General features: G+C 43.2%; 1 protein-coding gene across 1 annotated transcript in view; it reads right to left on the reverse strand.

The window, feature by feature from the left end:
- Nucleotides 1-15,452, reverse strand: part of LOC137434346 (cytochrome P450 2F2-like) — a 122,220-nt gene extending 106,768 nt beyond the window's left edge. The window contains exons 1-3 of the mRNA XM_078785437.1: nucleotides 15,321-15,452; nucleotides 6,707-6,869; nucleotides 957-1,106 (exon numbers count right to left, since the gene is read on the reverse strand). Of these exons, the coding sequence (XP_078641563.1) occupies nucleotides 957-1,106; nucleotides 6,707-6,869; nucleotides 15,321-15,326 (319 nt within the window). The 5' untranslated portion in view covers nucleotides 15,327-15,452. The remainder of the gene's footprint in view (nucleotides 1-956; nucleotides 1,107-6,706; nucleotides 6,870-15,320) is intronic.
- Nucleotides 15,453-16,050: the final 598 nt, after the last annotated feature.

Raw genomic sequence — 16,050 nt, forward strand, 5'->3', positions numbered from 1 at the left:
AGAAATATCTGTTGGCAATTTCGAACGAAGCTCTGCCCCTCTCCCCACGATGTTGACTTTTTTGTGACGACTGTCATCAAACGGAAAAGCAATATATCTTAACGGAAAAGAAAAAGCGAATGCTGAATATATCTCGGCATTTTCCCTTCTGAGTTATTTGGGCGGTGTATGATATATTGTGCCATGATTTTTTAATATATCTCGGCATTTTACCATGTGTGCGTGAATTTTCTCAATTATTGCTGACACCGAGTCTAAAACCATCGATAAAAATGAAATCAGATGGCGGGTTAGAGTGGAGGTAAAGGCGTGAGAGAGTGTCAATGGCCTTCTATGTTATAGACCTTTGAAAATGCATTTCGTTCTATAAATGGAAACTTTCATCAAATTTTATTCCCGTTTTTTTTTCAACCGAGTCTAAAACCATGTTAGCGACTATGAAAAATGAAATGAGATATCGAATTAGAGTTGAAATAAAACTGTGAGAGAGAGAGCAAGACACCACGGGCCTAACAAAAGAGGCCTCAAAGCTATGCCTGCAAACAAAATGGTGGATATTTGTTTTTGAAGCCTCTTCCAGAATGGGTGGAGCTACTCCCTCAACGGCAGAGGCCACACCCCCAGACAGCCTCACAGACAGACTCACAGACAGAATCACCTATGGAAAATATTATATAGATGTCAACACAAAATAAGCATACGTAAATAATAGACTACATAAATTAATTGAGAAAAGTATGAAACCGATATTCAAACAGTACGTAATTGATAGATATATAGTCACACAGCTTCACCACCTCAAGGCTTCATGGACCGTGTTAATCGGTTTTTATATATATTTGAAGAAGAAGAAGACGTTTTGGTCACAAATAAAAATACATAACGAAATAAGTTTGCTTCATTATAATAATATATTATTATAATGATAACATTATAATATAATAATCAGCACTTACCTTCTAGAGTAGATATGCGTCTTAATAAAAACTCAGACTCCTCTGAAATGCGTTCCTCAATGGAACGCCGGCCAACTCCAAAATCCCGCAGCGTACTGATTGAAAAGCGGCGCAAGGTGTGATGCCAGTCACCGCTGCCCATCAACAATCCTGGACAAACGAAGAACGAATTATGCACGAGTTTTTCTGAGTAATTTAATGGAGAAAAAGAAGATCAACAACCATTCATGAGTAAGATTGGAGGTCAAGTTCTTTCGAAGCTGTCCATGCGCTCACGCTTTCGAAGTTAAGTAATTTTTTCACAATTGTGTTTTTGTCGTAACTGTATCTATCTTTCGGTGTGTACTTATAGTGTGTCTTTAGTAAGATTCTCGGTGTTAATTTTTCATACCTGCAAACAAAATCGTCGGTTAATTCGTGTTGCGTATTCTGAGGCCTAGTAGGCTTCCGTGCCCAACCTTGAGGCTTTGTTTTTCTCTCAACGGTTCGTCGATTGCGCTGCAATTACTTTCGATCCCTGTTTTTTGTCCCAGTCTTTCACCCCATACTTCCTTGTTTAAAATCTCAACTCAGAAAAAAAACAAATATATATATATTTCTTTCTCTGCTCTTATTCGTTTATTTGTTGTTCTTATTTGTTCGTTCGTTCTTCGACCACGTTGTTCGTGATCACGTGATCACGTTGTTAAAAATGTTTAAACTTTCCCCTGAAGAACTGTATTCTGTCGTATATTATAACACCTTTTTCTTCTTCTTCTATAAAAGGATGCTTTCGACTTGCTCACCAAATCTATTCATTCCAAAAAAAAATTCCATCTCTTACAGTTCCTCTTTTCTACATTCCCGAAACTCTCCTGCACTCCACCCCTCCTTCAGCGTCCTCAAACATATTTTTGACTCGAAGGTCTCAAGAAACTAATTTTGCAATAAATGTTAGTTTCCCATTAATCGTATACTTTTCAAAATCCAATCTCACCCCTCCCCTCCAAATCTTCCCCATCACCCCTCCCCTCCAAATCTACCCCCTTACCCCTCCCCTCCAAATCTTCCCCATCACCCATCTCTTTCAAATATTCCCCCTTGCCCCTCCCCTCCAAATCTTCACCATCACCCATCCCTTTCAAATCTTCACGCTTGCCCCTCCCCTACAAATCTTCCCCATCACCCCTTCCCTCCAAAACTTCCCCATCACCCCTCCCCTCCAAATCTACACCCTTGCCCGTCCCCTCCAAATCTTCCCCATCACCCATCTCTTTCAAATATTCCCCTTTGCCCCTCCCCTCCAAATCTTCCCCATCACCCATCCCTTTCAAATCTTCCCCCTTCCCCCTCCCCTCCAAATCGTCCCCATCACCCCTCCCCTCCATAACTTCACCATCACCCCTCCCCTCCAAATCTACCCCCTTGCCCCTCCCTCCAAATCTTCCCCATTACCCATCTCTTTCAAATCTTCCCCCTTGCCCCTCCCCTCCAAATCTTCCCCATCACCCATCCCTTTCAAATCTCCCCCCTTGCCCCTTCCCTCCTAAATTCCCCCCACACTCCTCCCCTCCGAGACTCTCCCTCGCTCGTCCCCTTCTAGACTCCCCTCTCACCCCTCCTCCTCAAAGCGTCCTCCCCGCTTCTTCCCCCTTCCAACTTTCACCTTCATCTCCCCCAACCTTCTGCCTCGCTCTTCCCCCTCCTCAAATAACACCTCACTGTGCCTCACCCAATCACCATCAAACCTTTTGTCCGCCCCATTCTTCCCTTTCTCCAAGCTATTCTGAAATCTCTGACACACCTTCAACAGCTCTCGCTACCTCTTCCTCCTCTTCCACATCGTATCCTACCCCTCCCCCCCTGTTCTGTATCCGATGCTCCCCCTTCCTCTTCATTAACGGTATGGACCTCAAACATCCGGGCCTTCGCTCAAACTTGACTGATCTCTCCATACAGGTAGCTTCTGACAAACCAGACGTGATCTGCTTAACCGAAACTTTCCTCCTTCATGATGTCTCTGATTCCTTGGTATCTCTCCCAGGTTACTCCCTCCTCTGGTATGATAGACCTGAGCCTCGTCCTGGAGGTGGGGTTGCTATCTTTATAAAAAAAACTCTCTTCCCCACTCGCCCTGCACTGCCCTCTCTCCACCTCACCCCCAGGAATACCTTTGGCTCTGGCTGCCCCTTCGCTCCCACCTTTTGTTCATATGTGTGTTGTACCGTCCACCAAACAGTGATGACTCCATCTACATCTCGCTGTCTGATAATATGGACCAACTTCTATCAACCCATCCCAACTCTCTCTTCCTCATATGTGGTGATTTCAATTGTCACCATGCCAGTTTGCTGGGTGTGGGTTCCTCTCTCACAAGCCATGGCTCTTCAGCAAAGGACTTCAGCGACTCACTGGGACTGACACAATCTGTCAATTTCCCGACCCGGATCTCAGTCAACGGAGCATCTTCTCTTCTGGACTTGGTTATGACTAACTTCCCTGAAAATGTCTGGTGCTCTTCTTCTGCTCCAATCGTCTCATCTGATCATGTGCTTGTTAAAGTGGACATCTCTCTGACCATTCTCAGAGAGCCTCCTCAGTGTCGACGAGTCTGGAATTTCACTAAGGCCAACTGGCACGGTCTTCAAGCAGCCATCAATCATCTGGACTGGTCTCCCATCTCTACCGCCTCTGACATCAACTCATCCTGAGAATTCTTCCAAAATAAATTGCTCTCTCTCATGCACAGATTTATCCCATCTCGTCTTCAGATGTCATACCCTTCCTCCCGTCCATGGTACATGGAATCTTGTGGTGAGGCTGTTGCCCAGAAATAACTTGCTTTCGTCTCCTGGAAAGCAAATCCAACGGAAGGAAATCTCATTTCCTTTCACAAAGCCCGAAACAAGTGTGTGTCCACCCTCAGGAGAGCCAGGAAACAATATCTCTCCGTTCTCAAGACCGAACTCTCTTATCTGTCTCCCTCTTCCAAATCCTGGTGGTGCCTGGTCAAATCTGTTTCTGGTGTTTGTTCCCCCTCCATCCCCTCCCTCACCTCAAACGGCTACACGGCTGACTCCGCACATGAAAAAGCTGAATGCCTCAACTCTGTGTTTGCCTCTAAATCTTGTGTCCCAAACCCATCCCTCTCTGTACCCACCATACCCACCCAGACCCAGCTGCTCCTGGACTCTGTGTCCTTTCCTCCTGACAAGGTGGAAAAGTTTCTGTCAACCCTCGACTCTGATTCTGCAACTGGACCTGACGGCATCAGTCCACGGGTCCTAAAATCCTGTTCTTCCACTCTTTCACTCCCTCTCTCTGTTCTCTTCACCCTCTCTTTTGCTCAAGGTCATCTGCCATCTGCTTGGAAATCAGCCAACATCACCGCTTTGCACAAAAAAGGTGCAAAAACAGATCCTAGCAACTACAGACCAATCAGCCTTCTCCCAATTATCAGCAAAGTCATGGAATCCATCATTGCTTCAGATATGAAATCTTTCCTCTTCTCCAATGGCTTGATCTCTGATCATCAATTTGGTTTCAGACCTGGTCACTCTACTCTGGACATGCTGCTTCTGCTTTCTCAACAATGGATGGAGGTCCTCAATGCCAAACAGAAATTAGAGCTGTCTCCCTTGACATATCACATGCCTTCGATACGGTCTGACACCCCGCACTGCTCACCAAACTCTCCTCCTTTGATATCCATGGAAATCTCCACGCATGGCTGGCGGACTTCCTCTCTAGTCGTAGTCAACGTGTGGCCCTGAATGGGTTTCTCTCATCTCGTCTTCCTGTTCAGGCTGGAGTTCCCCAAGGCAGTGTTCTCGGCCCTGTGCTTTTTCTGGTCTTCATCAATGATCTCTCTGACTCTCTTGAAAATCCTCTCTATCTCTTTGCTGATGACTCTACTCTCTGTCGCTCCATTCCTCATCCCTCAGATCGGCAGTCTGCAGCCTCCTCACTCTCTGCAGACCTGGACAAAATCACAGACTGGGCAAACAAGTGGAACATGTCTTTCAATCCTGACAAATCTCACACTCTTACGATGTCTCTCCGAAAAGACCGACTGGACAACCCTCCCATCCACTTTCTGAATAATCCTCTCCAAGAAGTTCTGTCACTCAAGCTTTTGGGTCTCACTATCTGCCATGATCTTTCCTGGGAAAACCACATTTCCAAGCTGGCCTCCAAAGCCAGTCGCCGACTGGGCATCCTCCATCATGCGAAGTCCTTCCTTGGCACACCTGAGCTCCTCACCACATACAAGGCTTTCATCCGCAGCTAAATGGAATACTGCTCTCCCCTCTGGGCTGGTGCTCCTGCGTCACACCTAGCTCGTCTTCACGCTGTTGAAACCAAAGCGTTCAGAATCATTGGAATCTCCCGCGATGAAGCTAACTCCAAGGGCCTCTCACTCACTCACCACAGGCATGCTGGTGGTCTTTCCGTCTTCTACCGACTCCTCTCTGGCCTTGCCCCCCCCCCCCAGCTCTCTCTGGGCTCTGTCCCCCAAATATTCCTACAGGTCGCACAAGATCTGCCTGCAACCCTCTTACGGTTAAACTGCCAAAATCAACTCTCTGCTCACCTTCACTCCTTCATTCCTCTTTTCTCCCGCCTCTGGAACAAACTCCCTCACTCTCTTCAATCCCACTCCACCCTCCAGGTCTTTAAAACAGCTGTTCACCACCATCTCTTATCTCCCCCCATCCAAAACCTTGATCTTTTCTACCCCCGCTAATTTTACCCCAAATCCACTTTTTTGAAATACCAACTTCTGTCCGGGAAGTCCTTGGTGTCCTTGTGTTTTATACTTCTCCCACCCCCACCCCCCCCCTTCCCACGCCTCCTTCCCCCAAGCCCTCTCCCTCCCACACATCTCCCTGCTCTCAAATGTTGTGTTTGTGTGCTTCCCCTCCTCTCCCCATCTTGTCTTCCGCTCCCTCTTTTTATATATATTTTGTTTGTCTGGTTGATTTGTTTGCGAAATAAATGTTAGCTCTTTCACGAGCCTCGATTCAGTGTACCAAAAAAAAAAAAAAATCTGCTGGCATTCATAATAAATTGTTTATTCACACAATTCTAACAATTTCTCCCATCATTGTTCTATTGGCAACTCCAGTTGATGTCACGAAGCTCTGATGACTGAGCCGAGAAAATATTTTTTTTGCATCTTCAGCTCAAGCTCAACTAGCACCTAAAACAGATTGTAAGGAATTCTTCTAGCTTTGTTATACTCATGCGAAATACTTTTGCCAGCCAAACCCACAAGGTGGCAATAATGAAGGCCATTAAAGTAGTACAGGTAGTTCAGTAGTCGATTAACATGAAAGGCTTAGAGTTGATAAGATCAGCGGCAGGTCGAGTTGATGCAGCAAAATTTGGCTATTCCATTCCAACTTGACCACTTTGGGAGTGCAGGGACCATAGGAGTCCAAATTGACCATCGGAGTGCAGGAAGTCAAAATAAATAATTGGTGAATGTCTGGCATGTCTGAATAGAAAATAATATCTGTTGCGGACAAGAAAATAATATCAAGGTAGAAATACATAGCACTGTGGACAAGAAGTGTTTTAATGGAGACAAAATACAGACAATAACGTGAGCTGAGTAATCTCTTCTCCATCTTGCCATGACAAAAATGAAGACAAACAGCACATAAGCAAAAGCCAGCAGTATGTACATTTAAGGGATTGCTCAACAGTATTTGTCATATTTAAAATAGATCCTTACAAAGAAAGCCGTTCGGCAACTACTTATTCACCTTTGTCAATGCCCAAATATTGTACGATAGGAATGATAGGTCGACCTGAAAATTCCTCTGCTTTTCCAATAAGTGCATCCCGCACCGCTTGGTACCCTGTCAACACCACAACTGTGTCTCCACCCAGGCGTATGCTGAATACTGGTCCGTACTTCTTGGAAACCTGTTAAGAGGATCAGAGCAGTGATATCATGTAATATAAGCCTCTTTCCATGAACCATGAATCTACAGAGACTATCTTTTTTCTCTCTTTCTCAGAACATTCTTTAATTGCAGGATCAAAGCTTTGTGTCCGAAGACTCATACAAGTTTGATCAATAAATCAGGAATGACCATTTTATGACGTCATGTCAGTATGGTTTATGCCCTGCACAACCCCATCCATCCAAACACAATGCCCCATTGTCGATATGTATCCTGTATACATACTCACGGAAAAAGTTTAGGTGCACTATAATTTTTTTTTACATATAATGGTACTGAGATGTACCCCAGCAATATCATGGTCAGCCAACATGTGCCTTGACATGTTCCTAAGTTTACCCATGAATATCTGGAATTTGCATGGACGTACTGTGCAATGCACTCACAAATTGCCATGCACATGTACTGAGTCATGTGAGACTGCTACACGTGGTACTAAGCAAATTCCAACGCAACCAGCTGTGAAGAACATTTTTATTGACGTCTAAATGTGATGCCACACCTTTTCTAAAATAAACTTCAACATGCTATTGGCGTGCTTGAGACAGGAATGCCACAAAAAGTTGCGGCGGCTAGGCCTTTTGCAATTCATCGGAACACCATACAGCCAATCTGGAGAAGTTATCAGCAAACTGGCAACAACAGAGCAATCCACGTTCTGGGCAACCAAATGTGACGCCACGTTCGCAGGATAACCATTGATGCACCTTTGGATTTGGTTCCAGACAGCAAGTTCGACAACTTGCAACATCCCTGGCTTGCGACCAATCAGTGCCAGAACGGTCAGGAGTCAGTTACGCGAGCATAACATCTGACCACGACGACCAGCAGTACGTCCGATTTTGTTGCCACGTCATCGGCATGCGCACCTAGCTTGGTGTAAACACCGTCTGAGGTCCAAGACACAGAATTGGGCAGCTATCAGTATTTTGTTTTATATTTTACTGCACTCCTTGTTTCGGTTTCTTGTGTGACATCTTCCATTTGCACCTGTCTTTGGAAATTTTTGCTCGGTGGGTTAGGGATACCTTCTCTGGTTTGCTGTCTTCATGTCTGCGTACAAATCGGATTCAGTAGACTATTGCACTTTTTACATATTCAGCTAATCCTACAGTAGTCATTGTGTGCACTTGGTTGAGCTCCATCAAGTCGCTACCTCCTCATCTCGGCAGGTACATTCTCAGGATGCATTGATTTTTGTAAAACATTTTGTGGATTGTGAAGGGTGTCCATGTTTTGATATCCAGTTTATTGATTTCTGATTGTGGAGAGTTTATTATTCTGTGACCGCACGAGAATACTGGTATTGAAAGTTGGTTTATGGCTTTGATTTTGTTCCTTGGAGATAGGTATGTTTTCAGGACCAGCCACGTTCTATGCAGGTATTCTTTGGTAATTTCTTTTGGTAACACTTTGGTAACATTCAGTGCCCATGTCACGATTTTGCGTGGAACCCTATCTAATGCTTTCTCCAGATCAACAAACCCAAGAAACAACTTCTTCCACTTCTCCATGTACTTCTCCTGCAACTGCCTTGCAATAAAAAGCGCGTCTGTCGTTCCTCTCCATGGCATAAATCCAAACTGCATTTCGTCGATCTTCACTTTCTTCCTTATCCTCTTCTCCAACACCCTTTCCAACACCTTAATTCCATGCTCCAATAACTTTATCGCTCGATATGAGCCACCGTCCAGAGCGTCACCTTTCCCCTTGTATAGAGGGATGAGGGTACTCGATCAACCTCGAGGGTACTCGTTCCTCGATCAACTGCCAAACAGATTCAAGCTGACCTTCAGACACAAGGTACAACAGTTTCAAATCGCACCATCCATCACCATCTCAAAGAAAGGAGACACAGGAGGACCCCACTGCTGCTTGAGAGAGAGACATAAGAAAGCCCGAATGGAGTTTGCCAAAACCCTTCTGGGAGAATGTGGGCAGATGAGACCAAATTAGAGCTTTTTGGTAAAGCACATCATCTCCATGTTTACAGAAAACAAAATGAAGCCTTCAAAGAAAAGAACACCTTCCCTACAGTCAAACATGGAGGAGGTTCAGTGATGTTTTGGGGTTGCTGTGCTGCCTCTGGCACAGGGTGCCTTTAATGTGTGCTTGACATCATGAAATCAGGAGATTACAAAGGCATTTGGAGCACAATGTTCAACCCACTGTCAGAAAGCTCGGTGTCCGTCGAAGGTCATGGGTCTTGCAGCAGAACAATGACCCCAAAGGCACTTTAAAAAGCACCCAGGAATGGTTCAAGACAAAACGATGGACTGTTCTGAAGTGGCCATCGATGAGTCTAGATCTAAATCCCATTGAACACATGTGGGGAGATCTGAAAACAGCAGTTTGGATAAGGCACCCTTCAAATCTGGGAGAACTGGAGCAGTTTGCACAACAAGAGTGCACCAAACTTCCAGTAGAGAGGTGGAGGAAGCTCATTCATGGCTATAGGAAGCGCTTGACTGCAGTTATTTTGTCCAAAGGCTGTGCTACCAAATATTAAGTGTTCGGTGTCAATAATTTTGTCAATGCCATTTCGATTTATTTTCTGATTTAAAAGGATATATTGAGTTCTGAATCAAAAACAAAGGTTCTGTAATATTAACAGTGAAATAAAGAATTGTGGAGACCAAATACTTTTGTCAATTTCAACTTATATTTCGAGAAAATTGTGACTGATTTGACAAAAGTGCAAGGGTGCCAATAATATTGGTCACGACTATATATGAGGTTATTATATTTCCCTTCAGTAAAATATGCAACGGCAATGGTTACTAAATGCTCTTCTCCTGTCATGTGACCAGATCCCCAGTTCTGGTTGGTGAACATTTTGTGAGCGACATACATACAAACATGCGTACATACATACATACATACATAAACAAATACATACATACACACATACATATATGCATACATATATACACAAATATATGCATGCATATATACACAAATATATGCATACATATATACACACATATATCTATATATATATATATATATATATATATATATATATATATATATATATATATATATATATATATATATATATATACATACATACATACATACATACATACATACATACATACACATATATAAATATATATATATATATATATTGTTGCGGATTTGAGAATCCTGTGTTTTTTTGTGTAAATATCACCCTCTAAGTAGTGTAATGATTCCTTGTAAATACCTCCGTTTAAGTGTAAAGGTCATAGGTCGTCCCCTTAGTTAGTCCATATACAAGCACGTAGGCCACCATATACCCTTCTAAATAGTTATCTCTTTATTCTATGTCAGTATAAGGCTGTGTTTCCCACTAGTTGACTCTGCATTGCACCGAATTGAAATAAGATAGATTCCCTTTCATTCCCCAAAGCCTCCATTCCCAAAGCATCCATTGCCAACTGCATTGGGCGGTTTTCTTCACCCCAAAACTCCATTGAGCACGCGGTCAGCTCGGAGAAGAAAGGCGTGTCTCCACCGTGTCATGGGAAGGAGGAGTGAGCCAGCCCCGATCAACCAACCAAGCACGAGGGGTTTGGCTTGAGAGGGCGGAGAAAGAACGATCGGGCGGTTTCGCGAACGTTCCAGGGTGTGGCGCTATAAAACCCGTCGCCCGGAGCCTCACACAGCAGTCCACCGGGAGAGAGTTGAGTGGTTGTTGTTGAGAGTTCAGTGGAGGAGGAGCAGTGGTTGTTGTTGAGAGTTCAGTGGAGGAGGAGAAACAAAGTCAAGTTCAGTGGAGGTGTGAGCACTGCGAAAGTTGAGGAACAAACCGCAGCTTTGAGACCTCCGTAGTCCAGCCCCCCTGTGACACGCAGCTTCGACCCGCTGCTACGAAGAAACGCCGCCGTGCGAACGAGATTGAGAAGGGTCGGCGGCCGCTCACCTCGAGCCTTGTCGTTTACACGAACCGGACCCGCATCCTTCCAGCTCTGTGGACCACCTGAACCTTCCTCCCCTTCCAGCCATTTGTTCCTGCCTTCATTCCCCATTTGTGTAAGTCTGATTGTCATCCGTCTTCTGTGTTGTCCTGGGGTATAAGTTAAGCCTGTTTAGATAAGTTAGTATTGCGCTGTGTCTTCTGGTCCTTCCATCCTTCTGTCTTTATTTTCGTATCTTTCCTTCTCCTTGGTTCCTTTGATTGTGTAAATATTAGTAATAAATTATTGTTCTTCCCACCTTGCCTTCTTTCCTTCACATCCGTTCGTCCTTGTCTTTTCCATCATTGAATACCTGTGGCACGATTTGGCCAACGTTTCGGAATCGGGTCTAGTTACTTGCTAATGGTTCGTGCCGCGGCTGCTAATCCGCTCGGCAATTAACATCTTGTCCGCAGTCGCGAACGAGGTTGCTCACCTGCCTCTCCGGAGGGAGCTGGGCAACTTCAGGACTCGCGTTGGTCAGTCGCACACAAGGGGATTAATCCCCCCCTCTTAAGGGGAAAAAGGCCGACGTTGAGATCCGTAACAATATATATACAGTATATCTGTGCAGTGTCTGTCTTGTGTTGTCTTGTTGTATTGTCACTGAACTACTTCCGCAATCTTTTGTGAAATCGTACCAAACTTCTGGTATGCACATATCTCTCCCGTCGGTATGTCCTAAGGGTATTTTTTTTTGAAAAATGTTCCAATATATATATTTTTTTCGGGATTTTTTTTTTTTTTTACAACTTAAGTTTTCAACTTCAATTGTTTATAAAATGTGATATCACATATATTACAAATACATTTGTGCAAAATAATTGTTTGAATTATGATTGGTGTAAACCATGACAAAACGGCAACTTGGGTACAGTCATTGATCTATATATATCTACACATCTGGGCAGTGTCTGTGTTGTTACTTAACGACTCCCTCAAACTTTTGTTTCCGTGGTTGTGAAGTGTTTTTAATAACGTGGTGATGGTTTTGAATCACGTGGTGGTGAGGTATTTTGAATTATGTGGTGGTGGTGTTTTTAAATGACGTGGTGGTGAGGTGTTTTTAAATGACGTGGTCGTGAGGTGTTTTTAAATGACGTGGTGGTGAGGTATTTATAATTACGTGGTGGTGAGGTGTTTTTAATTATGTGGTGGTGAGGTGTTTTGAATTAGTTGGTGATGAGGTGTTTTGAATTATGTGGTGGTGAGGTGTTTTTAATTACGTGGTAGTGAGGTTTTTAAATGACGTGGTGGTGAGGTGTTTTTAATTTCGTGGCTGTGAGGTGTTTTTAATTATGTGGTGGTGAGGTGTTTTTAATTAGTTGGTGATGAGGTGTTTTTAATTATGTGGTGGTGAGGTGTTTTGAATTACTTGGTGGTGAGGTGTTTTGAATTACTTGGTGGTTAGGTGTTTTGAATTACGTGGTGGTGAGGTGTTTTTAATTTCATGGCTGTGAGGTGTTTTTAATTTCGTGTTTCGTGGCTGTGAGGTGTTTTCAATTTCGTGGTGGTGTGGTGTTTTTAATTTCGTGGTGGTGAGTTTTGAATTACTTGGTGGTGAGGTGTTTTGAATGACGTGGTGGTGAGGTTTTTAAATGACGTGGTGGTGAGGTGTTTATAATTTCGTGGCTGTGAGGTGTTTTTAATTTCGTGTTTCGTGGCTGTGAGGTGTTTTTTATTTCGTGGTGGTGAGGAGTTTTGAATTACTTGGTGGTGAGGTGTTTTTAATTTCGTGTTTTGTGGCTGTGAGGTGTTTTCAATTTCGTGGTGGTGAGGTGTTTTTAATTTCGTGGTGGTGAGGTGTTTTTAATTTCGTGGTGGTGAGGTGTTTTCAATTTCGTGGTAGTGAGGTGTTTTTAATTTCGTGGTGGTGAGGTGTTTTAAATTTCGTGGTGGTGAGGTGTTTTTAATTTCGTGGTGGTGAGGTGTTTTAATTTCGTGGTGGTGAGGTGTTTTTAATTTCGTGGTGGCGAGGTGTTTTTAATTTCGTGGTGGTGAGGTGTTTTCAATTTCATGGTGGTTAGGTGTTTTTAATTTTGTGGTGGTGAGGTCTTTTAATTTCGTGGTGGTGAGGTGTTTTTAATTTTGTGGTGGTGAGGTGTTTTTATTACGTGTGTTATGGCTGTGAGGTGTTTTAAATTATGTGGTGGTGAGGTGTTTTAAATTACTTGGTGGTGAGGTGTTTTAAATTATGTGGTGGTGAGGTGTTTTAAATTATGTGGTGGTGAGGTGTTTTCAATTACTTGGTGGTGAGGTGTTTTAAATGATGTGGTGGTGAGGTTTTAAATTATGTGGTGGTGAGGTGTTTGAAATTACTTGATGGTGAGGTGTTTTAAATTATGTGGTTGTGAGGTGTTTTAAATTACTTGGTGGTGAGGTGTTTTAAATTTTGTGTGGTGAGGTGTTTTGAATTACTTGGTGGTGAGGTGTTTTGAATTATGTGGTGGTGGGGTGTTTTAAATTACTTGGTGGTGAGGTGTTTTGAATTACGTGGTGGTGAGGTGTTTTAAATTACTTGGAGTGTGAGGTGTTTTAAATTTTGTGTGGTGAGGTGTTTTGAATTACTTGGTGGTGAGGTGTTTTGAATTATGTGGTGGTGAGGTGTTTTAAATTACGTGGTGGTGAGGTGTTTTGAATTACGTGGTGGTGAGGTGTTTTGAATTACGTGGTGGTGAGGTGTTTTAAATTACTTGGTGGTGAGGTGTTTTGAATTACGTGGTGGTGAGGTGTTTTGAATTACGTGGTGGTGAGGTGTTTTGAATTACGTGGTGGTGAGGTGTTTTGAATTACTTGGTGGTGAGTTGTTTTGAATTATGTGGTGGTGAGGTGTTTTAAATTACTTGGTGGTGAGGTGTTTTGAATTACGTGGTGGTGAGGTGTTTTGAATTACGTGGTGGTGAGGTGTTTTGAATTACATGGTGGTGAGGTGTTTTGAATTACGTGGTGGTGAGGTGTTTTGAATTACATGGTGGTGAGGTGTTTTGAATTACGTGGTGGTGAGGTGTTTTAAATTACTTGGAGGTGAGGTGTTTTGAATTACGTGGAGGTGAGGTGTTTTGAATTACGTGGTGGTGAGGTGTTTTTAATTACTTGGTGGTGAGGTGTTTTGAATTACGTGGTGGTGAGGTGTTTTAAATTACTTGGTGGTGAGGTGTTTTGAATTACGTGGTGGTGAGGTGTTTTGAATTATGTGGTGGTGAGGTGTTTTGAATTACGTGGTGGTGAGGTGTTTTGAATTACGTGGTGGTGAGGTGTTTTGAATTACTTGGTGGTGAGTTGTTTTGAATTATGTGGTGGTGAGGTGTTTTAAATTACTTGGTGGTGAGGTGTTTTGAATTACGTGGTGGTGAGGTGTTTTGAATTACGTGGTGGTGAGGTGTTTTGAATTACGTGGTGGTGAGGTGTTTTGAATTACGTGGTGGTGAGGTGTTTTGAATTACATGGTGGTGAGGTGTTTTGAATTACGTGGTGGTGAGGTGTTTTAAATTACTTGGAGGTGAGGTGTTTTGAATTACGTGGAGGTGAGGTGTTTTGAATTACGTGGTGGTGAGGTGTTTTAAATTACTTGGTGGTGAGGTGTTTTGAATTACGTGGTGGTGAGGTGTTTTAAATTACTTGGTGGTGAGGTGTTTTGAATTACGTGGTGGTGAGGTGTTTTGAATTATGTGGTGGTGAGGTGTTTTAAATTACGTGGTGGTGAGGTGTTTTGAATTACGTGGTGGTGAGGTGTTTTGAATTACTTGGTGGTGAGGTGTTTTGAATTACGTGGTGGTGAGGTGTTTTGAATTACGTGGTGGTGAGGTGTTTTAAATTACTTGGTGGTGAGGTGTTTTGAATTACGTGGTGGTGAGGTGTAATCGTCCCAAACTTCCAGTCTGCACCTACCCCTCCCCTATGTATGTGCTGAGGGGTTTTTTCTTGAAAAAAAAACATTCAACCAAAATCTTCAACCTAAATTGTCTATAAAAATGTAATATCACAAACACAACAAATACATTTGTGCAAAATAATTGTTTGTATTATGATTGGTGTAAATCATGACAACAAAACTCAGGTGCAGTGATTATCCTCAGGTAAAATAAGCGTCGTTACCGAGCAAGCTCGTACATACATATATACATATATATACACACATACACATATATGCATACATATACACACACATACATACATACACACATACATACATACACACACACACACACACACACACACACACACACACACACACACACACACACAAAAATACATACATACACACACACACACACACACACACACACACACACACACACACACACACACACATACATACACATACATACACACATACATAATACGTCGGAGGGACAAACGTTGTTCCTTGTTCAAACGCAAATCCATTCGTGTGTATTTGAAATGTACCGGAACTCTCGTTATTAATAAAACGTACACACATTGTAAATCAAGTGACTGAAGTAACATACCTCCATCAGACACGATGGCAGAGCAGACAGGTCAACCTGCAGGAGGTTTCCAAGCAAGGGGAGACCCCGGGGTCCAGGTGGGAAGCGGGTACGAGATGACGAACCATCGCCTAGTAGTAACCTCACGAGTAACACCGCGAATCCAATGCTGAGAGCGATGGTAACCCACCCAAGGTCCATCTCTATCGCCGAGGTCGTGTTCTTCTTCTTTTACTTTGAGCAAAACAATTCAAAAAATGATTATTTTAAGAAATAGAACGGCACTCGGTGGAGCGCACACCTCCGCCAGGCTGAACAGTTTGTAGTTTCTATCCCACTGATAGGCCGGATCTGGATTCGGACCTGAACCAAAATCGAATCGGCTTGTTCTCGTCACCAAACCAACTCATCCACCAAGTTTAGTCATAACTCGTCCATAACTCCTTTAATATCATGTTATTTCTCGCTTTTCTCGCGATCTCTCAATGGTGAAAAATCACTTTAAAAATTAAATAATTCTCGTATCCGAATCCATATTCAGATCTTCACCAAAATGAAATCGAATCGTCCTTGTCACACACGCAACGTGCCCACCATGTTTCGTCCAAATCCGTTCATACCTTTGAGATATCCTGCTGTGTGTCGTGTTGGGCCCGATCTCCCAATGGTGAAGAATCACTTTAAAACTTCTAGTTTCCGGATCCGAATCGGATCTTCACCAAAATCTAACCATTTCGTCCTTGTCACATAC

Source organism: Myxine glutinosa, chromosome 10, assembly GCF_964187855.1.
Source record: "Myxine glutinosa chromosome 10, kmMyxGlut1.1, whole genome shotgun sequence".
In the NCBI taxonomy this organism is placed as follows: Eukaryota; Metazoa; Chordata; class Myxini; order Myxiniformes; family Myxinidae; genus Myxine; species Myxine glutinosa.